At 44.4% G+C, this 23118-nt stretch overlaps 1 protein-coding gene across 3 annotated transcripts in view; it reads left to right on the plus strand.

The window, feature by feature from the left end:
* Positions 1 to 23118, plus strand: part of PHYHIPL (phytanoyl-CoA 2-hydroxylase interacting protein like) — a 193683-nt gene that overhangs the window by 168240 nt on the left and 2325 nt on the right. For all 3 annotated transcript variants that reach the window (XM_073353378.2, XM_073353377.2, XM_073353380.2), the window contains 3 exons: positions 6909 to 7105; positions 17603 to 17777; positions 18833 to 18950. In XM_073353378.2, the coding sequence (XP_073209479.1) occupies positions 6941 to 7105; positions 17603 to 17777; positions 18833 to 18950 (458 nt within the window). In that variant the 5' untranslated portion in view covers positions 6909 to 6940. The remainder of the gene's footprint in view (positions 1 to 6908; positions 7106 to 17602; positions 17778 to 18832; positions 18951 to 23118) is intronic.

Consider the following 23118-nt stretch of genomic DNA (forward strand, 5'->3'; position numbering starts at 1 on the left):
AGTGGGCATGGGGAGCTCAGCAACTCCCGGGAGGTGTTCAATACCTGGTAAGATCAGGCCTGTAAAGGTGAAAGGTTCTGTATCCTGGTACTAATCCTGGGATGCTACGGAGTTTAAAAATCAACAGTATTTAAACTAATAAGACAAAATTAATTTAAAATAGTTAAGAATTGTATTTACATAGGAGTAAGGGGCATGACAGCAGTATACTTTGGAACATCTTATTATACAGAATATTATAGGTACTGACTTTTGGATCTCCCATTTCCTGTGGTGTGGACTTTATAGGCGAGGTAGTGTAACTTACGATGGAGGTATGTGTTTGCCCATTTTATCAGGAGTTATTTACATGTCAGCTCTGCTGCTGGATTTTCATCATGTGTTGGTGATTACAGACTCATGCCTCTAGGTCACACTGCAGTCACTCACAGAGAAGGTGCAGCGAGGTAAATCTAGCTATGTATCAATCAGAGGCCAGGCTAACCTCCTTGTTCCAATAAGAACAATAACTTAGGTGCACCATTTCTTATTGGAACCCTCCGTGAACTCCTGCCTGAAATACTCCTTGATGTAAAGCCACCCCCTTTGTTGATTTTAGCTCCCTGAAGCCAACCCTGTAAGCCGTGTCGTCAGTCGCCCCTCCCTCCGTCAGAGCAATGGCAGACAATCGTTCCGCGCCTTTTTTCTGTGCGGACGCCTTACCAAGGCAAGCATGGAGGCTGCTCAGCTCACTTTGGCAATTAGGAGCACATTAAACACCACACGCATTATCCAGCAGTATATGTAGCACCAGAACCTGGCAGAGCAATACCGGGCGAGGAGGCGACATCAGCGCGGTCACGTGAGTGATCAGGACATGGACACAGATTTCTCTGAAAGCATGGGCCCTGCCAATGCATGCATCGTGGTGCTAATGGGGCAGGTTCATGCTGTGGAACGCTGATTCTGGGCTCGGGAAACAAGCACAGACTGGTGGGACCGCATAGTGTTGCAGGTCTGGGACGATTCCTAGTGGCTGTGAAACTTTCGCATGCGTAAGGGCACTTTCATGGAACTTTGTGACTTGCTTTCCCCTGCCCTGAAGCGCATGAATACCAAGATGAGAGCAGCCCTCACAGTTGAGATGTGATTGGCAATAGCCCTGTGGAAGCTTGCAACGCCAGACAGCTACCGGTCAGTTGGGAATCAATTTGGAGTGGGCAAATCTACTGTGGGGGCTGCTGTGACGCAAGTAGCCCACGCAATCAAAGATCTGCTGATATCAAGGGTAGTGACCCTGGGAAATGTGCAGGTCATAGTGGATGGCTTTGCTGCAATGGGATTCCCTAACTGTGGTGGGGCCATAGACGGAACCCTTATCCCTATCTTGGCACAGGAGCACCAAGCTGGCGAGTACATAAACCGCAAGGGGTACTTTTCAATAGTGCTGCAAGCTCTGGTGGATCACAGGGGACATTTCATCAACATCAACGTGGGATGGCCGGGAAAGGTACAGGACGCTCGCATCTTCAGGAACTCTGGTCTGTTTCAAAAGCTGCAGGAAGGGACTTTATTCCCAGACCAGAAAATAACTGTTGGGGATGTTGAAATGCCTATATGTATCCTTGGGGACCCAGCCTACCCCTTAATGCCATGGCTCATGAAGCCGTACACAGGCAGCCTGGACAGTAGTTAGGAGCTGTTCAACTACAGACTGAGCAAGTGCAGAAAGGTGGTAGAATGTGCATTTGGACGTTTAAAGGCGCGCTGGCGCAGTTTACTGACTCGCTTAGACCTCAGCGAAACCAATATTCCCACTGTTATTACTGCTTGCTGTGTGCTCCACAATATCTGTGAGAGTAAGGGGGAGACGTTTATGGCAGGGTGGGAGGTTGAGGCAAATCGTCTGGCTGCTGGTTACGCGCAGCCAGACACCAGGAAGAGCACAGGAGGGCGCGGCACACATCAGAGAAGCTTTGAAAACCAGTTTCATGACTGGCCAGGCTACGGTGTGAAAGTTCTGTTTGTTTCTCCTTGATGAAAACCCCCGCCCCTTGGTTCACTCTACTTCCCTGTAAGCTCACTACCCTCCCCTCCTCCCTTCGATCATTGCTTGCAGAGGCAATAAAGTCATTGTTGCTTCACATTCATGCATTCTTTATTCATTCATCACACAAATAGGGGGATGACTACCAAGGTAGCCCAGGAGGGGTGGTGGAGGAGGGAAGGAGAATGCCACACAGCACTTTAAAAGTTTACAACTTTAAAATTTATTGAATGCCAGCCTTCTTTTTTTTGGGCAATCCTCTGTGGTGGAGTGGCTGGTTGGCCGGTGGCCCCCCCCCACTGCGTTCTTGGGCATCTGGGTGTGGAGGCTATGGAACTTGGGAAGGAGGGCGGTTGGTTACACAGGGGCTGTAGTGGCAGTCTGTGCTCCAGCTGCCTTTGCTGCAGCTCAACCATACACTGGAGCATACTGGTTTGGTTCTCCAGCAGCCTCAGCATTGAATCCTGCCTCCTCTCATCACGCTGCTGTCACATTTGAGCTTCAGCCCTGTTTTCAGCCCGCCACTTACTCTCTTCAGCCCGCCACCTCTCCTCCCGGTCATTTTGTGCTTTCCTGCACTCTGACATTATTTGCCTCCACGCATTTGTCTGTGCTCTGTCAGTGTGGGAGAACAGCATGAGCTCAGAGAACATTTCATCACGAGTGCGTTTTTTTTCTTTCTAATCTTCACTAGCCTCTGGGAAGGAGAAGATCCTGTGATCATTGAAACACATGCAGCTGGTGGAGAAAAAAAAAGGGACAGCGGTATTTAAAAAGACACATTTTATAAAACAGTGGCTACACTCTTTCAGGGTAAACCTTGCTGTTAACATTACATACATAGCACATGTGCTTTCGTTACAAGGTCGCATTTTGCCTCCCCCTACCGCGTGGCTACCCCCTCAATCCTCCCCCTTCCCCGTGGCTAACAGCGGGGAACATTTCTGTTCAGCCACAGGCAAACAGCCCAGCAGGAACGGGCTCCTCTGAGTGTTCCCTGAAGAAAAGCACCCTATTTCAACCAGGTGACCATGAATGATATCTCACTCTCCTGAGAATAACACAGAGAGATAAAGAACGGATGTTGTTTGAACGCCAGCAAACATACACTGCAATGCTTTGTTGTACAATGATTCCCGAGTACGTGTTCCTGGCCTGGAGTGGTAAAGTGTCCTACCATGAAGGACGCAATAAGGCTGCCCTCCCTAGAAACCTTTTGCAAAGGCTTTGGGAGTACATCCAGGAGAGCCGCAAATACCAGGGCAAAGTAATCCTTTCACATGCTTGCTTTTAAACCATATATAGTATTTTAAAAGGTACACTCACCGGAGGTCCCTTCTCCGCCTGCCGGGTCCAAGAGGCAGCCTTGAGTGGGTTCGGGGGGGGTACTGGTCCAGGTCCAGGGTGAGAAATAGTTCCTGCCTGTCGGGAAAAGTGGTTTCTTCGCTTGCTTGCTGTGAGCTATCTACAACCTCATCATCATCATCATCATGTTCTTCGTCCCCAAAATCTGCTTCCGTGTTGCCTCCATCTCCGTTGAAGGAGTCAAACAACATGGCTGGGGTAGTGGTGGCTGAACCCCCTAAAATGGCATGCAGCTCATCATAGAAGCGGCATGTTTGGGGCTCTGACCCGGAGCGGCCATTCGCCTCTCTGGTTTTCTGGTAGGCTTGCCTCAGCTCCTTAAGTTTCACACGGCACTGCTTCGGGTCCCTGTTATGGCCTCTGTCCTTCATGCCCTGGGAGATTTTGACAAAGGTTTTGGCATTTCGAAAACTGGAACGGAGTTCTGATAGCACGGATTCCTCTCCCCATACAGCGATCAGATCCTGTACCTCCCGTTCGGTCCATGCTGGAGTTCTTTTGCGATTCTGGGACTCCATCATGGTCACCTCTGCTGATGAGCTCTGCATGGTCACCTGCAGCTTGCCACGCTGGCCAAACAGGAAATGAGATTCAAAAGTTCGCAGTTCTTTTCCTGTCTACCTGGCCAGTGCATCTGAGTTGAGAGTGCTGTCCAGAGCAGTCACAATGGAGCACTCTGGGATAGCTCCCGGAAGCCAATACCGTCGAATTGTGTCCACAGTACCCCAAATTTGACCCGGCAAGGCCGATTTAAGCACTAATCCACTTGTCAGGGGTGGAGTAAGTAAATCGATTTTAAGAGCCCTTTAAGTCGAAATAAAGGGCTTCATCGTGTGGACGGGTGCAGGTTTACATCGATTTAACGCTGCTAAATTCAACCTAAAGTCCTAGTGTAGACCAGGGCTTAGATATTCCAGTGTACCAGGACCCTTCACCCTGTCCCCTACCGCTTAGGCACTTTATAGGCTAGACTTTTCTATTCTTCATTGCATGTGTGTTTATTTGAAGATTACAAAGAAAGCTAAAATATTTTTACTGTGGTTTTAATTCTTACATCCGCCACATCCCCTAACATTATAACTGTGTGATGATATCAATAATAATATTTGTCAGAGAAACACAGCTAACAAATCAGAGGTTGTCATATTCTATCTTAGATTCTTAAATTCTGCTCATATCACACTTGTATTTTGAATTCCTGATGAACAGCTTAACATTTTACTAATATGAACAATCAGGCCCAAATTTTCAAAAGCCTGTGAACAGGTTTTGTCTGGGACCAACAGTAAATACATAGTACTGATGCATAAGCACAAATATGGGATTTGCACACATAAAACAACCTCTGCTTTACTGCATAAACTTGGTGTGCACTTCTGTAAGTTTAGATCATGGTGTCCAAAGTCATAGAATCATAGAATATCAGGGTTGGAAGGGACCCCAGAAGGTCATCTAGTCCAACCCCCTGCTCAAAGCAGGACCAATCCCCAACTAAATCATCCCAGCCAGGGCTTTGTCAAGCCTGACCTTAAAAACCTCTAAGGAAGGAGATTCTACCACCTCCCTAGGTAACGCATTCCAGTGTTTCACCACCCTCTTAGTGAAAAAGTTTTTCCTAATATCCAATCTAAACCTCCCCCACTGCAACTTGAGACCATTACTCCTCGTTCTGTCATCTGCTACCATTGAGAACAGTCTAGAGCCATCCTCTTTGGAACCCCCTTTCAGGTAGTTGAAAGCAGCTATCAAATCCCCCCTCATTCTTCTCTTCTGCAGGCTAAACAATCCCAGCTCCCTCAGCCTCTCCTCATAACTCATGTGTTCCAGTCCCCTAATCATTTTTGTTGCCCTTCGCTGGACTCTCTCCAATTTATCCACATCCTTCTTGAAGTGTGGGGCCCAAAACTGGACACAGTACTCCAGATGAGGCCTCACCAATGTCGAATAGAGGGGAACGATCACGTCCCTCGATCTGCTCGCTATGCCCCTACTTATACATCCCAAAATGCCATTGGCCTTCTTGGCAACAAGGGCACACTGCTGACTCATATCCAGCTTCTCGTCCACTGTCACCCCTAGGTCCTTTTCCGCAGAACTGCTGCCTAGCCATTCGGTCCCTAGTCTGTAGCTGTGCATTGGGTTCTTCCGTCCTAAGTGCAGGACCCTGCACTTATCCTTATTGAACCTCATCAGATTCCTTTTGGCCCAATCTTCCAATTGGTCTAGGTCCTTCTGTACTTCGTCTAGATGGAAGGGCATCTGGGTCAACTTTCAGTGGCGTTGCTATCAGGTAGCCGGAGCGATGCTCCAGCAGCAGTCGTATTGATGCTGTATGGGACCACAGCTTAAAATGGTCAGGCCATGCCCCTCCCTACCGTCTCCCAAGCACTCGATCCTATGAAACTTTCAGCAAGGGCAAAAACCTTTTGCCCTCCCACTAGCTTCCGCTAATTAGTACCACTGCCTCTAACCCCAGTGCAGTTGTCAGTGGTAATTCCCCCACACTCCTCTTTTCCTCTTCTCTTTGTCTTTCTCCCCATCTTTATCGTCTTGTTTCTTATCCTCTGTCTCTTCCTTCACACCATACTAGCCATGTATCTTCACTGCTTTTTAGCTGTCTGTGCTGTGTCCTTTTCTCTGTTTTTCTCTTGCTCTTTTCTGTTGTTGATTTGCATCCCTCTACAGTCTTATGGAATGTGAGTCTGGCAAAGATCACCTCATCCCTTAACACTTGCTGGCGGCTCCACTGCAGGGAAGCACTCATTAGGAGTGCAGGGAAATACCTAATTTTAGTTCAGGTGTTGCTTGTGGGGTCAGTGGACAATTTGTTCTCTCTCTCTCTTTCATGTGCATTTGTAGAAGTTAGAAGAAGCTTCCTGATGAAACTGCAGTGGAGTTCAAGTGTACAAACATTACAGATAGAACCAAGGGACGAAGTGAGACTATCACAGTGTCAATATTTGGTGCTTGTTGCAAGTACGACAGTACCAGATTTTATATTTTCATGCCTCTTGTAAATGTTGAAAGCGTTGTTTTATACTTGATGTTTGAGAATCATTGCTAGGACGAATTCCATTTCTAATCATATTTCTTGCATTTGACAGTCAATAACTGCACTATGAAATTAAGTCATTTCTGGTCCTGTTAACTTTTCACTATTGGCCACCAAATACTTCATATGTCTCTGAGGAACCATATATGTAGTGGCACAACATCTTTGTTATATAATTTACTATGATCCAGATTGTGGAGCCCTTAACTTCATATTGATGAGCATTTACTAATGTGAGTATTTCCACTGACTTCAAGGTGACAGCTCATGTGAGCAGGTGCTTCTCCCCACCCCCACCCCCGAGTATGACTTACAGAATTGGGCCTTAGTGTGCTCCTAAGCTGTGTGTATGTACTTTTGTAAAAGAATGGTTGGAAGGGACCAGTGTTTGCCTGTGTTAAAAGTTGAAACAGTCATAATCTAGTGCATATTTGTCTAATGCAGTCAATGTTTATTTTTACACAGGGAATAAATCACAAGATAGTGGGATCGCAGAGATGGAGGAACTTCCAGTCCCACACAACATCAAAATAAGTAACATCACATGTGATTCTTTCAAGATTTCATGGGACATGGATTCTAAATCCAAGGACCGTATTACTCACTATTTTATTGATCTAAACAAGAAAGAGAACAAGAATTCCAACAAATTTAAACACAAGGTAATTTTTTTTTAAATAGCAAACAGTGGAAATGCATGATCTTAGAATAACTAAATGTAAATGTTGTGACAATCCTCCTGACTGCCCCAGAAAGCCACATGCTGAATTCACTGGAAGGCTGGAATTTTTAATAGAGCTGATTAAAAAAATTCCAACAGAATATTTTTGGAAAAACTTGTTTAAAAGAAATTGAAATGAAACATTTTGATCATGTTAGAACATTCCATGTAATTTGTATTATATTATCATTCAAATTTAAAAGTCAAAGCAACAAAAAACATTTCAGTTTTATAGAAATGAAATGTTTTGAGTCAAAATAATTTTTTGAAAATTTCATTTTGCAGGTATGTTGAAATTCTTTGTTTTCATTCCAATTGAGACCGAAAACAGATTTGAAAACAGAATTTCCTGCAAAACAGAAGTTCTGGTTCCCCTACAGCTCTTATTTTTTGTTACACAGTTTGTGTATTGTGCACCTCTGTGTATCCATGACGTCCAACACAACAGCAGTACGTGTCTTCGTGACACAAGACTCGGTAATTGGAATTAACTTTTTGGAGGGTTTCCAGAGGTCCTTCTTCTCCTCTTAATGCTTGTTCAGAATGACTTAGCACACGTGCTCACACATTTCAGCAGCTCTGACCCGAATACTTACTCTCCATTCTTTCCATTAGTTCTCTATTCGGTGGTACATTGAATTTGTTTGCACTCATGGGGACTGATCCTGTATCCCTCAACTCAAGCAAAACTTCCATTGACTTCACAGTATTTTAAAGTTCCATTAGAAATGTAGTGGGATGGACTGAGATGGAAGTCAAGAGAGGACAACCTTATCAAGGCAGAATCACCTGCTGATTTAAAATGTGTCGGTAGGATCAATAAAAGATGAGTGGTATCAGAGCACAAATACCCAATGGGACAAGATCAGAGCATGATATCTTTAATGTTACTCACACCTGTACCACTCAGGGCTTATAAACTAATGAGGTAATCAGGAAATTTCCGGTAACTTATGTTGACCTTTTTACCTGCAAAAGTATTTTTACTGTGACCACAGTTATCTTTACATTTATAACCCTTCTCTCCTCCTTCATTTTTCCTGTCTCCTTTCGTTTTCCATACTCCTTTGGTTTTATGAGGATGGTTGGAAGTAATGTTTTGTGTGTGTTGTGTACCTGAAAACCATCATCGCAATTTTAAAGAGTGAGTTTTAAAACATTATCCAGTCCCTATCCTCAACTGGTGTAAATTGGCATAGCTGCATACACTTCAGTGCAGCTATGCCAATTTGCACCACTGAATGATATGACCCATTTATGGTTGTGGCACCAAATGAATTAGAACAGGGTTTCTTGCTGTTTATCTTGCTTTTGCATTGGCAGCCTTTTTAAGTTAAATTCCCACTTCATGCTGCAAGAAAAAACATACTTTTCTTCTAATAAAATGCTTAGTTAGGTGGATGCTTGACCTCTGGGTATCTCTCTCTTAATTCATATTTTTTTCCTCTAAGCACAAATTAATATAGATGTGTTGATATAAAAGCTGTGACTGTCCAGAAAGGATCAATAGCAAATTAGTGTACCTGTTAACGTCAACATTTAAATCAGTTTAGAAACTGTTTTTAGATACAAGTAATGTAATAAGGATAGGCCATTATTTTGTTTTTGTTTTTCTCAGCAGTTGCCTAGCGCCTCACTGAGGTAAACTACTTGGTCAAAAGGAAGTGAATAACTGCTTTTGTAAAACAGCAGAGTGGTGTTGGTGTCAATTAAAATGATGGGTAAATAGGATCTGTTTTGTGTTGCTGCATGCAACTTGAATCATGTTGATACTAATTTGGTTAGTGAGCGTGTGAAAGCTGGATTTCTTCTGTTCAGATGGATGGAAATAAGTACAGTTAGAAGGGTTTTAGTGGAGAATTCTAAAGACCATTATTTTAATAGTTTAATAATAGTACATGTCAAAGGACATTGTGGTTCATTTAATCTGTCTTTAGTGCTAAGAACAGTTTCAAGCCGCCTGCCATATCTACAAATAAGTTTGTTTCAGAAAAGCATGGCACAAGCTTAAGTACTCTGCTAAATAGGAATAGGGGATTACTCAGTGTGTTTTATATGTCGACTCACAACGCCTTCCATATATTATTATTTGTAATAGTTTATACTTATAGCCCCTTTTCACCAGAGTATCTCAAAGCATTTAACCAAGGCGAGTAACTTATTATCCCCATTTTACAGGTGAAGAAGCTCAGGCACAGAGAGGTCTACACTTAAAATTTAGATTGACCTAACTAACATTCACATCCCCTGAGTGGCATAATTAAGATGACCTAATCCCTGGTGTAGATGCAGCTAGGTTGACCGAAGAATTCTTCTGTCAGCTTAGCTGTTGCTGCAGTTCCTGTAGAGTGGGCATGCCCTGAGTGACTTGCTCAGAGTGACAAAGCAATGAGTAGCAGGGCTAGGAACACAACTCAGCTCTCTTGACTGCTCTACCCACTGATCTATCCTGCCTTTCATTGTGAAGAGGAAGATCTTGACTCCCAGAAAGCCATAACAACATATGCAAATAATAGTTTATTTTTTGAATGAAGTTTTGTTCTTGTTGTTTAGATGGTCACGTAGCCCCTGTGTGGCAGAGTCTACTCACCACAATGGTGCCTCCTGCTGGCCGTCACAGAGATTAGCTCTGCCAGCCGGTGCGCCCACTCCAGGTGGTGCCTCTCCTGTTGTTTCCTCCACCTGCAGACCCACCTCAGTCCAAGTACCACAGCAGGCTCTTCATGACTCGGCCCCGAGTTGTGTCTCCATCTGGGTTTCCCCCTTCTAGGTATCACTTTCCACCAGTCTAGCTACTGCCCCAGTGGCTCCCTCTTGCTCCCCCCGATCATTGCCAGCAACTACTCTGTCCAAGATGCCACCCTTGCTGTACCCTACTGGGAACACAGTCCTCGCTCCTTAAGCTCCCCACAGCAACTGACATTGCGCTGCCCTGCAGCTCCTTTTGTACTAGTCCACTAGGCCCTCATGGGCAGCTCCGTGCAGCCTCCCTTCAATTGGCTGCTTCCTGTGCAGCCTCCCTAGGCTGCTAGGAGGACTGACCTCCCCTACTCCTTTCTGGGAGGGGCTATGGCAGGCCCTGGAGGCCTACATTAACCCCTTCCACTTAGGTGGGGAGTGAACATCCCATCACACCCTGTTCTATAGCCCACTGAAGTTAGTCTTTCCGTTGTGTCCAGTGGGCTTTGGATCAGGCAAATAAAGCACATACTTTTGTATTCTTATTTTAATGCAGTGGTGCTGTCCAAAGAAGGGTCACTAACTCTTCCTCATTCATCACTCTTCAAAGGTCCCATCCTCCAGGACCTGGGATAAGACACACCATATCCCGCTATCCAAATGGGGAATGACACCGGCAGAACAATTTTTGTACTCTGTTACTGCAGCTGCTTCAGTATACTTTAACCAACTACACTTTTAAAAGTGAACAGAAATTGTAATGATAGAAAATGAAATCCTTGAAGAATGAAGTCCCCCAGATGATTGCCTGGTTCTTTAACGAGGGGCTATAGCTGTGTTGATGTGTCCACACTATGAACCAAAATGAGCTTGGATGTAGACATCTTGAACTTTGCATAACAGTTACGCGCTGCACCTCTGAAAAATCAGGTCATTTATTTAGATACCTAATGAGTCACCCTTACATAAAAACTTGCCCTCAACTTTTTTGTGTCTGTTTCCCTGTTGGTAAAAATGACATATTATTTATCCCTTAGGAGGATGTTAAGCTTTAATTTATTAATATTTGTAAATCACACTGAGTTCCTAAGATAGTGCATGTTGTTATTTATTACTGTAGTGTCACCATATTTGTAGAAAATGGAAATGTGTACGTGAGGAAGTCTGTAGTTACTAAAATAGATTTAGCAATAACAATGATACTATTTTATCTTCCATGAGAGGATGTCAAAGCACTTTACAAGGCTTGAGCCTTAGCACACCTTTTTGAAGTATGGAAATATTGTTATTCCCATTTTACATATGGGGAAACTGAGGCACAAAAGGTTAAGTGCCTTGTCATGGTCACAAGTAAATTTTTGGCAAAGCCAGGAATTGAACCTAGCTCCACTGTCTTCCACTCTTGTGCTTACCAAGAAGAAATGGTGGCAAAAAGGAAAGAAGGCAAAAGCCCTGGTTTTCAGGTGCATTCTAGCCCCCTTTTACTCTTCTCTGCCATAAAGGGGCTGAAAAGCAGCCAGATCTCTCCAACAAGGGGAGGGAGGGTGACTTGCACACACCCTCTAGTGCTCTTACTATTTTGTGCCATCAGACTATTTCTTGGGGACTGTTGCAGCCCCTCATATACTAGAACTGTCCTATCTTATGCTGATAGCCAAACTAGCCTCTGGTAACCACAGAATCCTGATGGTGCAAAGGTGACATTCAGCTCCTCTGCATATTCTGACTCAGCTGACCATTGGGGCCAAATGGCAAAGGGGCCAAAAAAAAGAAATAGTGCCAAGTGACATCTCAAAGTGAAGATTTGTTTCTGAGGTTAAGGTAACGGTCTTGAAGAAAGTCCCTGGATTAGAAAAGTGATCATGTTAGTCCTTTTTATAAAGGTTATTATTTCCCATAAATATAGTAGAGGTAATTTTTTTTTTTCCATTTTGTGACTGGAGGTCGATAGGGCCTTTCTGGTACTCTAGAAGAATTTTCTGATATACACTAATGTGATGGCTGTGAATATACATTTTAGAGGCATGAAGATGTAGAGCCTTCAGTGGCAAGCCCAAGAAGGCAGCATTAATGGTGGCAATAACCACTTCTATGACATGTGCACAGAAACTAGATCCAAGATGAAGACAATTTTTATATGTCCCCAGGAAATATGATAAGGAGGCTAAATAATGATTGCATCGCTAGCAGACTGCTGAGTTCATTAGCTTTGCTGAGTGCAGTCTGGCTGGAGTCCTATAATAGCTAGTTAAGATGTGGTTTTGTGTAAGGTCTACTGCTGGGGACATGAATGTCATTTTTTAATTCTTTCCTTGTTTTGCTTTCTCATCCTTGTTTTTCTGCTTCCCTCTCGCTGTGTTTCACTTAGTTAAGGGGAAAATCCCATGAGTGAACATTGTAGTTTTCTCAAAATCCACACATTTCAGTCTGGAGACTCAAAGTTTAAGGCTGCACATTAAAAAATAAACCCAAATACTAAAATATGAAAATGCACAAAGAAGGTTACCAAACAACCTTTACTGTCCCATCCTGCTTATTTGTTGCTGTATGCTGAGTAGTGACATGATGAGGTATGTGTGGAGGACTTTACAACCTATGACCAGGGACATCTTAAGTCTTTATTTGCAGAGTTTGCTAATAGAGTCAAGGACTCTGAAATATGTGACTGGTTTTGTATGGCAATGGCTGTGATTCCTTAACCACACTGTACCCCTGGCCTGGATTCTGCATGTTTTCCATTTATTAAAGAGGACGGACACCCTATTTACAGTAGCTACATGCCCATGCCAAATTTCACAGTACGACACCAATTTACAATTGAAACTTCCCACATTGGGGTGAGGGGAGAATCATCCCCAAAAACCATAGAAAAAACTGGAACTGGAGCTTTCTCAGCCATCAGTTTAAGAGACGGGGCAATTGAGTCTCTGACAAAAAGAGTTTTTCCCTCAACAGGTTGTTAGGAGGCTGAGTAAAATAAGTATTAAGGGGGGAAATTTTCTTGATGTGTCACATTCCTGCTAGTTTTTCCATTTCCAAATAATCCTCCTACACAAACAGGGAAGACGAAATCTGTTATTTCTGATATAAAAACAACAGGAAAATAAAACTTTTTTCTTAATTTAAAAAAATCCTTTCAGACCATGTTTATCGGTCATGCAGAAGCAAAATCTTGTGGGTTTTTTTTTTTATTTCTAGCTAGCTGGCATTTGTGCTTGGATGAAGCTAGGTTAATTTAAAATGTCCACTGTTCGTATGGCAGCAGCCACTTTAAGATGCTGTGGCTCCCATCTGCCACCCAGTCCATGCGCAGGGAATTCCTTCCACACTCCATCCCAATTCACAGAATCATAGAATATCAGGGTTGGAAGGGACCTCAGGAGGTCATCTAGTCCAACCCCCTGCTCAAAGCAGGACCAATCCCCAACTAAATCATCCCAGCCAGGGCTTTGTCAAGCCTGCCCTTAAAAATGTCTAAGGAAGAAGATTCCACCACCTCCCTAGGTAACGCATTCCAGTGCTTCACCACCCTCCTAGTGAAAATGTTTTTCCTAATATCCAACCTAAATCTCCCCCACTGCAACTTGAGACCATTACTCCTTGTTCTGTCATCAGCTACCACTGAGTACAGTCTAGATCCATCCTCTTTGGAATCCCCTTTCAGGTAGTTGAAAGCAGCTATCAAATCCCCCCTCATTCTTCTTTTCCACAGACTAAACAATCCCAGTTCCCTCAGCCTCTCCTCATAATTCATGTGTTCCAGTCTCCTAATCATTTTTGTTGCCCTTCGCTGGACTCTTTCCAATTTTTCCACATCCTTCTTGTAGTGTGGGGCCCAAAACTGGACACAGTACTCCAGATGAGGCCTCACCAATGTCGAATAGAGGGGAACGATCACGTCCCTCAATCTGCTGGCAATGCCCCTACATATACATCCCAAAATGCCATTGGCCTTCTTGGCAACAAGGGCACACTGTTGACTCATACCCAGCTTCTCGTCCACTGTAACCCCTAGGTCCTTTTCTGCTGAACTGCTGCCAAGCCATTCGGTCCCTAGTCTCTAGCGGTACATTGGATTCTTCCATCCTAAGTGCAGGACTCTGCACTTGTCCTTGTTGAACCTCATCAGATTTCTTTTGGCCCAATCCTCTGATTTGTCTAGGGCCCTCTGTATCCTATCCCTACCCTCCAGCATATCTACCTCTCCTCCCAGTTTAGTGCCATCTGTAAACTTGCTGAGGGTGCCATCCACACCATCCTCCAGATCATTTATGAAGATATTGAACAAAACCGGCTCGAGGACCGACCCTTGGGGCACTCCACTTGATACCAGCTGCCAACTAGACATGGAGCCATTGATCACTATCCGTTGAGCCCGACAATCTAGCCAGCTTTCAATCCACCTTATAGTCCATTCATCCAGCCCATACTTCTTTAACTTGCTGACAAGAATACTGTGGGAGACCATGTCAAAAGCTTTGCTAAAGTCAAGGAATAACATGTCCACTGCTTTCCCCTCATCCACAGAGCCAGTTATCTCGTCATAAAAGGCAGTTAGATTAGTCAGGCATGACTTGCCCTTGGTGAATCCATGCTGACTGTTCCTGATCACTTTCCTCTCCTCTAAGTGCTTCAGAATTGATTCCTTGAGGACCTGCTCCATGATTTTTCCAGGCACTGAGGTGAGGCTGACTGGCCTGTAGTTCCCAGGATCCTCCTTCTTCCCTTTTTTAAAGATGGACACTAGCCTTTTTCCAGTCGTCCGGGACTTCCCCTGATCGCTATGAGTTTTCAAAGATAATGGCCAATGGCTCTGCAATCACATCTGCCAACTCCTTTGGCACTCTCAGATGCAGCTCATCCAGCTTTTCTAAATAGTCCTGAACCACTTCTTTCTCCACAGAGGGCTGGTCACCTTCTCCCCATGCTGTGCTGCCCAGTGCAGTAGTCTGGGAGCTGACCTTGTTCGTGAAGACAGAGGCAAAAAAAGCATTGAGTACATTAGCTTTTTCCACATCCTCTGTCACGAGGTTGCCTCCCTCATTCAGTAAGGGGCCCACACTTTCCTTCACTTTCTTCTTGTTGCTAACATATCTGAAGAAACCCTTCTTGTTACTCTTAACATCTCTTGCTAGCTGCAACTCCAGGTGTGATTTGGCCTTCCTGATTTCACACCTGCATGCCCGAGCAATATTTTTATACTCTTCCCTGGTCATTTGTCCAATCTTCCACTTCTTGTAAGCTTCTTTTTTGTGTTTAAGATCAGCAAGGATTTCACTGTTGAGCCAAGCTGGTTGCCTGCCATATTTACTATTCTTTCTACACATCGGGATGGTTTGTCCCTGTAACCTCAATAAGGATTCTTTAAAATACAGCCAGCTCTCCTGAACTCCTTTCCCCCTCATGTTATTCTCCCAGGGGATCCTGCCCATCAGTTCCCTGAGGGAGTCAAAGTCTGCTTTTCTGAAGTCCAGGGTCCGTATTCTGCTGCTCTCCTTTTTTCCTTGTGTCAGGATCCTGAACTCGACCATCTCATGGTCACTGCCTCCCAGGTTCCCATCCACTTTAGCTTCCCCTACTAATTCTTCCTGGTTTGTGAGCAGCAGGTCAAGAAGAGCTCTGCCCCTAGTTGGTTCCTCCAGCACTTGCACCAGGAAATTGTCCCCTACACTTTCCAAAAACTTCCTGGATTGTCTGTGCACCGCTGTATTGCTCTCCCAGCAGATATGAGGGTGATTGAAGTCTCCCATGAGAACCAGGGACTGCAATCTAGTAAATTCTGTGAGTTGCCGGAAGAAAGCCTCGTCCACCTCATCCCCCTGGTCCGGTGGTCTATAGCAGACTCCCACCACGACATCACCCTTGTTGCTCACACTTCTAAACTTAATCCAGAGCCACTCAGGTTTTTCTGCAGTTTCATACTTGAGCTCTGAGCAGTCATACTGCTCCCTAACATACAGTGCAACTCCCCCACCTTTTCTGCCCTGCCTGGCCTTCCTGAACAGTTTATATCCATCCATGACAGTACTCCAGTCATGTGAGTTATCCCACCAAGTCTCTGTTATTCCAATCACATCATAATTCCTTGACTGTGCCAGGACTTCCAGTTCTCCCTGTTTGCTTCTTCATTTGTGTATAGGCACTTGAGATAACTCGCTGGTCGTCTCTCTTTCTCAGTATGAGGCAGGAGCCCTGCCCTCTTGCGCGCTCCTGCTCGTGCTTCCTCCCGGTATCCCACTTCCCCACTTACCTCAGGCCTTTGGTCTCCTTCCCCCGGTGAACCTAGTTCACCTCCACCTCCCACACCACGCCAGTGCAGGGAATCCATCACCACTGCCTCTTGCTTGGATTCCCTCCTGCCACAACCCCAACCAGTCCTCAATTTCCCTGATCCCTTTTCACCATTTGACCTTGATACACTGAATCCCTCATTCACAGCCATCCAGGTGAAAGCAACCACTCTGCCTATTTCCTTAGGCAGCGGTTCTCTCCCAGCAGTTTCTCAAATGCAGATTCTCTCACCCCAGTTTCTGCTCCCACAATGACAGTCAGCCCTTGTAGCGTTCAATCAATGAATACTGACGGTCTCTATTTGCTATTCTGATGAATGGAAACATTGTGAATACATCACAGCTCTTTTTTATTCAGTGCTCTGGTAATAAAAATAATACTAATTCTAAAATTACCTGCCCGTTCCCAAGTATGCTGCTATTCTAATATCACATACCATTAAGTTTGCTTACACATAAATGGGGAATAGAAGATTACAGTTAAGTTAATCAGTATAGTCCGTTTAATTATTATTGCACAGCTTGTTCCTAAGATCAAGGCTGTTACTATCTTCTGCAGGATTTTGAACGACGCAGAAATCAGCCATGTTTCCTGCATAGTACTGGCAAGGAAACCTTTGCATACCAGCTACTCCCTTGTGGCGAGATCTAAGCTGCTGTCCTTGATGTTGTGGAGTTCAAGCAGTTCAGCATCTTGTGAGCTTCGCTAGCTGCAAAAGGGAGTCTTCATTATCAGCACAATGTAGTTTGACGCTCTGCCACAGCAAAACAACAGCGGGGGGGAGGGGGAGAGAATAGAACCCAGAAGACTATAGGGATAGACACAAAGCTTACAGCCCAAATTCCGCATAAAGGCATGCATTTGCCTTTCCCGTGTGCTATTTTTAAACAGGCTTGTTGTGAAAGAAAGAAAAACAGCACTGGTTTTGAAATATTTAAGAGTCACTGTCTTTATTTTGTGCTGAGCTGTGCGAAAGGCTGGTCTTCCCTAATGCTGGTGTAAATCAAGCAGTAAGCTACTAAGGTCAGTGAAGTTACATTTAGTTAAAAGCTGTGAGAAGAGACTTTTTTAAGCTTATGTTTTGACAGCCTTAACATTTCCTTAGCAGGATAGTGTATCATGATCAAATTATTGTCTTCACCCCCACAGGCTTGCATTTTTAAGTACAAATTGATATCCTTGATCTATCGTGTATATTCTATGCTGCAGGTAATATTATTATTCTATGTTCATATAGACCCAATATTAAAAGAATCCACTTAGCTAAAGGCTAAATCTCACTCCCCTTCCTAATGTGTGTGGCATCCTATTAACTTCACTGCGTTACTTGTGTGAGAAAAGTTAGCAGAATTTGGGCCTAAGGGGTTTAAAATAAGGTTACTGAACTTCATCCCCCCAAAATTAACTTATATGACCTTCTGAATATAGTTTTGCTCAACTAACTGATCAGACTTTTTTGTCCCATTAGGATGTACCCACTAAACTGGTTGCAAAAGCTGTTCCTCTCCCTATGACTGTTCGTGGACACTGGTTCTTGAGCCCAAGAACGGAATATACAGTAGCAGTACAGACGGCATCAAAGCAAGTTGATGGGGATTATGTGGTTTCTGAGTGGAGTGAAATCATAGAGTTTTGTACAGGAGGTAAGATTGCTGGGAAAAGATACAGCACATAGGGACAGAAAGAAAGCAGACATGCTGTATGAAAGGGACTAGCTTCTGTCTGGATCAGCTATTGCGACACAGAATAATTGGCAGCAGTCAGTACCTGTCACATCTGGAAATGGAAGGGTTGGTTTAGGCGGCTTATTTTCTGTTCAAAATGTATAATTCAACGGTGGTTGCTCTTTTGTTGGTGCCTTGTTGGGAGGTGGGGAGGGAGACACCTGGCACACTTCACACACTGTCCTCCTAGTGTACCCGCATACTGAGCAGTTGACCAAACATTGCACTTGGTGGCACTCTGGGTGCGTGGTGAACCAAACTGAAGCAGGGCCATCCTTGCACCTGTCTTTAGCCTCAAGAGCTATGAAGCTTCCTGAAAGTGCTTCTGTTCAGTGTGGCTGCACCCAGCACCCTATAGCCCTTAGGCAGTCTGCCTGTGGAAAGCCCCAGAGCACCACCATCTCCACGCCACAGAGCATACATTTGTCTCCTCATTTACTAACACACATCTTCATTGGGATGAAATTCACCCCAGTGTGCAGATCCTGCCTGTAGGAAAGCCCTGTACTCCTCATTAAGAATTTTAGTGAGTCCTTGTCTGTGCTACCTGCACTGGAGTGAGTTTAACCCTGTATTGGTTGGGCTGTATGAGAGCCCTAGTACTTCCTCTGGGGTAGTGTGTTGTGCTACCAGGTTATAGGCACGTGGGAATTAGGGAGCAGTTTCTAATGGAAAATACCATTAGTAGGAGATAATGCTGACAACCCCTTGTGAAAATTATCACGTATCACAGTCATGAGAAGTAGTGTGGTCTGGTGAATGGGGCTTCTGTTCCTGGCTCTGCCACTGACCTGTGGTGTCACTTTGGGGCAGATTTTTGAAGCTCTAATGCCTAAGTCCCAAAAATCTGGCCGTTTGCTGCTCTTTGCCTTCCCACCCTTTGTCTATTTTGTACAAGTCATCAAAATAAGTTTAGACTTATTTAGGAGATGATGATGTTTCTTTCTTACTAGCAGATAGTCTTCTCTTCACAGATTATTCAAAAGTTCATCTAACACAGCTTTTGGAAAAAGCTGAAGTGATTGCAGGACGTATGCTTAAGCTTTCTGTTTTTTATCGGAATCAGCACAAAGAATACTTTGATTCTATCAGGTAAGAAACAAACACATGCAAAATTGTCCACATTAATTCCATCTAAGTATTAAAACTATACACAAAAGCAACTCATTTATGTAAGTTTGTACAATTCAGTACTGAATCTCAGGAAATAAGTTTTTGGAGTAAAAGCTGTGTTTTCACAGCACCTGCTGCAATGACGTTTCAGGACTGAGCAAGCCTCTAGGCACCATCATAATCTAAAGACTAAGTAATGATGATTGATGATGTACTAGAAACTAAGAATGAGATTTCTAAAGATAGGGGGTGTACAATTTTGCACATACATTTGCCTGCAAGTACTTGATGTATACGTATGTCTCAAGTATCTGCATGTGTACATTGTAATCAAGCATATGCAACCTGAATACTGTCATTTAAACTCAGATCCACAGAGAAACGTAGGTGCTGAAATGTCTACTGGATCGGGCCTCGCAAGTGCGATAGCTAGGAATGCCTACTCTGAGGCTCCTGCAGGGGCTTAGGCTCCTGATTCCCTAAACTAAGTTGGCTGTGCACATGTTCACTGGCAGAAAGCCAGGTGCCTAGGGATTGTTAATGGTGGAAACTCCAGCACATAGGGATTTTAGGTGCCTCCAGGGTTAGGCGGCAGCTGTGCAGGGAGTTTGAGGATCACAGTGGTGTCTAAGAGTTGGACGTAGATGCTGACAGTGGCAGTCAGGCACCTAAGTCTTTTTGTGGATCTATTCCTTACTGACTTTTGAATGCCTTGCTGTGCAACCTTAATGGTCTCTTGATGGGGGTTTTTTGATTAACTTCTACCCATACAATGTATTTGCTTATTTTGTGTAATAGTGCTGAAGTTACAATATTCTTCTGCATAGGCAGCAAATGTAGACAGTTATCCAATCAAAATATAGATGCCATCACCCCCCATGCTAGAGGTTAGCGTTCAGAATATTGACTGATCATGAAACAGTAAGACACCATGAAGTGGCAAGAATAGTATTCTAAGAGAAAACCGGTTTGGGGGTACATTGCAATCCGCTAAGCAATGCAGTAGAGCCCTGTTTTTGTATTGCCTTTCAGTGGTAGAATCTCTGATTACTTGCCTTAAAGAAATTTAAACATGCTTATTTCTTATATTTTAGCATATGTTAAAGATTTTGGGCCTGTGTCAACACTGCATTACCTCAGTTTTACTCAAATGTAACTCAGCTGCTCCAGTTTTCTGCAAGTGTTACTTCACTCAGACTGAGTGCTGGATAAGGCCTTTTGAGTCCTGTAATAAGAGCACATCATCCTTTTGGAATGCCCAGGTTTACATGATCCTCATACCTACTGGGTGGGGTCACATGGGTGAATCTGTCACAGCTCACAGTATGTGCGCATTTGAGTTCACAGAGCTTTGGAAGCTCTGAAGGTAGCCAGATACACCCCTGCTGAGCCCAGCCACCATCACCTGGATCCTCTGCAGAGTCCCATTGCCCCTGAACCCCACAATGAGCCCCTGAAAATCCATATCTCCCACTGAGCTGCCCACACACAGAAACCTCTCACCCCATGCCTGGATCCCTCCGCACTTGGATCCTGCTGGGCTGAGCCTGCCTACCCACATCTGGTGCGCTTGGCACAGAAGGGCAGGGCCCCAGGGTGTTTCTGGGGCAGGCCAAGCCCTTACACTGTGGCTGGGTCAGGTGCAGCCTCACTACTGAGTCCCTGTACTGGGGAAGGTGGGGACTTCAGGGTGATCTCCCACCTCAATGCAGCCAATGGCCTGTGCTCCCCACTGCCATGCTGGAGCCACATTTATTTCTAGACAAACAACATTTGCAGAATTTGGGTGCATAATTCCCTCAGGAGTATAGAATACATGAAGATGTTCAGAAACAGGCAAATTCAGGGTCTTTTAACAGTTGGCAAAGAATTTCTGTCTCAAAAGGTACTATGTTGTGCTCTAGACTAAGCTGTTGGTGACCACTGAACCTGGCAACAACGTTTTAAAAAACAAATCATTCCATCACTTGTAACCGTTCAACTAGCATTCCCTGCCTCAAAGTGTTGTTTTGCCTTATGATTCAGAAGACCTCTGATGGGCTCCATGGGTTTTTAAGTAGTAAACAGTAGTGCACAGAGTGGTGCATTTAGAGTGGGAGGGTTCCGATGGGTGTCTCAAGAGAGCGTACAAGACCTTGGCATGTTTACTAGGTAAACTTTGATCCTGCAACACCATTACAGGTTGGTTTTTTTTAATGTGGCATATAATTAACGTACACTTTAATCATGACTGCTTCCTTTAAAGAAAGTATCAACTCCCTAGCGAATACTAACAATTAGCGTAATCGGCCACTGGATGTCAGTATCTTGTCACAGAAATACAGCTTCAAGCACATTTTTCAGGTTGCAGCGAAGGTGACCTTTATCTTTTTTTTTGGAATTTGTTTGAAAAGGAGAATAAGTTGCTATGAATTAGGCCCTATCTTCCCAGAGCATTACTTCTGCAACGATAAAGATGGTGGTCTTGAGAGGGTCAGAAAGCTTCTGAAGTTTGCCTCACAGCTATATGAAAAATTGTAGTTGGAAGAAGGTATATGATTAGAAATGGTAAGAATTCTCAGGTGCTAGCACTATAGGTGATAAAGCCATTGTTCCATAAGCCACTTTAAACCATCTTTGGACAGCTAGTATATTTACCAGCATCAGGGTTAACAATTGTCTTACAAAGTAACTATGTAAGAAACACTGCTTCTGTTGAAATTAGTAGCATAGCTCCCATTCCCTTCAGTAGCAGCAAGGACTAAACCTGCATTCCATGAGCATATAAAAAATGAAGCAGCCTATTGTTATAGTTTAGCTGAAAACAAGAATTTGTAGTCGGATTTACCGTGGACTGTCGCAAAAAATAAAAATCCACCCCACCCCACCCCTGAAACTACAGTATGCCAAAGCAGTGAGCAACCGGTACGAGTCGTCTGTTAGCCTGTTGGGTAGTTCAATTTTTACAAGCAAACAAATTTTTTCCTGTGCCGGTTCCAGATAAATCCGATGCTGGGTTTGCCTGATGTTTAAATTCCTTACAAGAGTACAGCTGCCATTGAATTCAAAGGGAGTTTTGTATGTGCTGTATTGGGCGCTAGCTATGGCAGGTGGGCACTAGTCTAAGGTAGTGCACATGCAGATGTATTTGCCTGGCTGAAAACAAAATTTTCTCACAAAGGCTGTGTGATGGGTTTGGTCACAGATACCCCCTTGGGGCTGTCACCTGATGTGCTGAAATTACCTCTGAGCCTGTTGGCCCTGCCAGCTTGGGACTTCCAGAACCCTGTTTTGTTGAGCCAGACACACTAGCCTGCTACAAGACAGACACAGGGTCTAGTCCACACCCCCAAAGCTGCAGACTTGACTGAAAACAGCTCAGCAGGTCACCTAGCTCCAGCACCCAGACCTCAGTGTATAAGATCTGTATGAAGCTTATACTCCACCCAGTAGGTCTGAGGATCAGGTGTGCAGCCCTTTCCTGGACAAATTGCGCATCAATTTCCATTTGTCTCCCCTCAAGACTGTCACTCAGTGAGCTGGGATACCACTGAGAATAACCCTCCTGCCAGAACAGGTGCCCCTCCACTCCTGTCTTGCTGAGTTAGACACTCCCTCAGCTCCATCACAGACCCAGAGGTTGGGCCATACCTCTCTGCAGTTCACTGAGATTCACTCAGGGGCTTCTCAGTTAACAGGGACTTTCCCGGTGTTCAGCCTTCAGCTACATCAAGTCAGTCAGCCATTCTGTTTGTCCTTATACTTAGAGTGTGTGACTGAAAAGCGCTCACGTGATATTTATAGCACAGTGGCATTGGAGCTTCACTTGCTACCACCAGCCTGAGAAACAGCTCATGCCCCACGCTACCAGATGGTGGCCTGACTTGAGCATGGCGTTCTTAACACAAGCAATTTTCGTTGGTGAATTAATGTTAGAAAGCTTTCTGAAAACTGTTTTAAGACTGGTCAATTTGCATGAAGGGATGATGGCGGTTTAGCACACCAGATAGGTGGCAAGAGTTCTGTGAAATGTAAAGGAGTAGGTGGACATGAGACCTGGGATGGAATTGTCTTGTGGTTGAGACTTAATAGCCTACAACCAAGGCAGAAAACGAAAGGAAATCAGTCATAGCTTTGACAAGAGAAGTGACCTAACCCAAGTGGTGAT

Source organism: Lepidochelys kempii, chromosome 7 (assembly GCF_965140285.1).
Source record: "Lepidochelys kempii isolate rLepKem1 chromosome 7, rLepKem1.hap1, whole genome shotgun sequence".
NCBI lineage: Eukaryota > Metazoa > Chordata > Testudines > Cheloniidae > Lepidochelys > Lepidochelys kempii.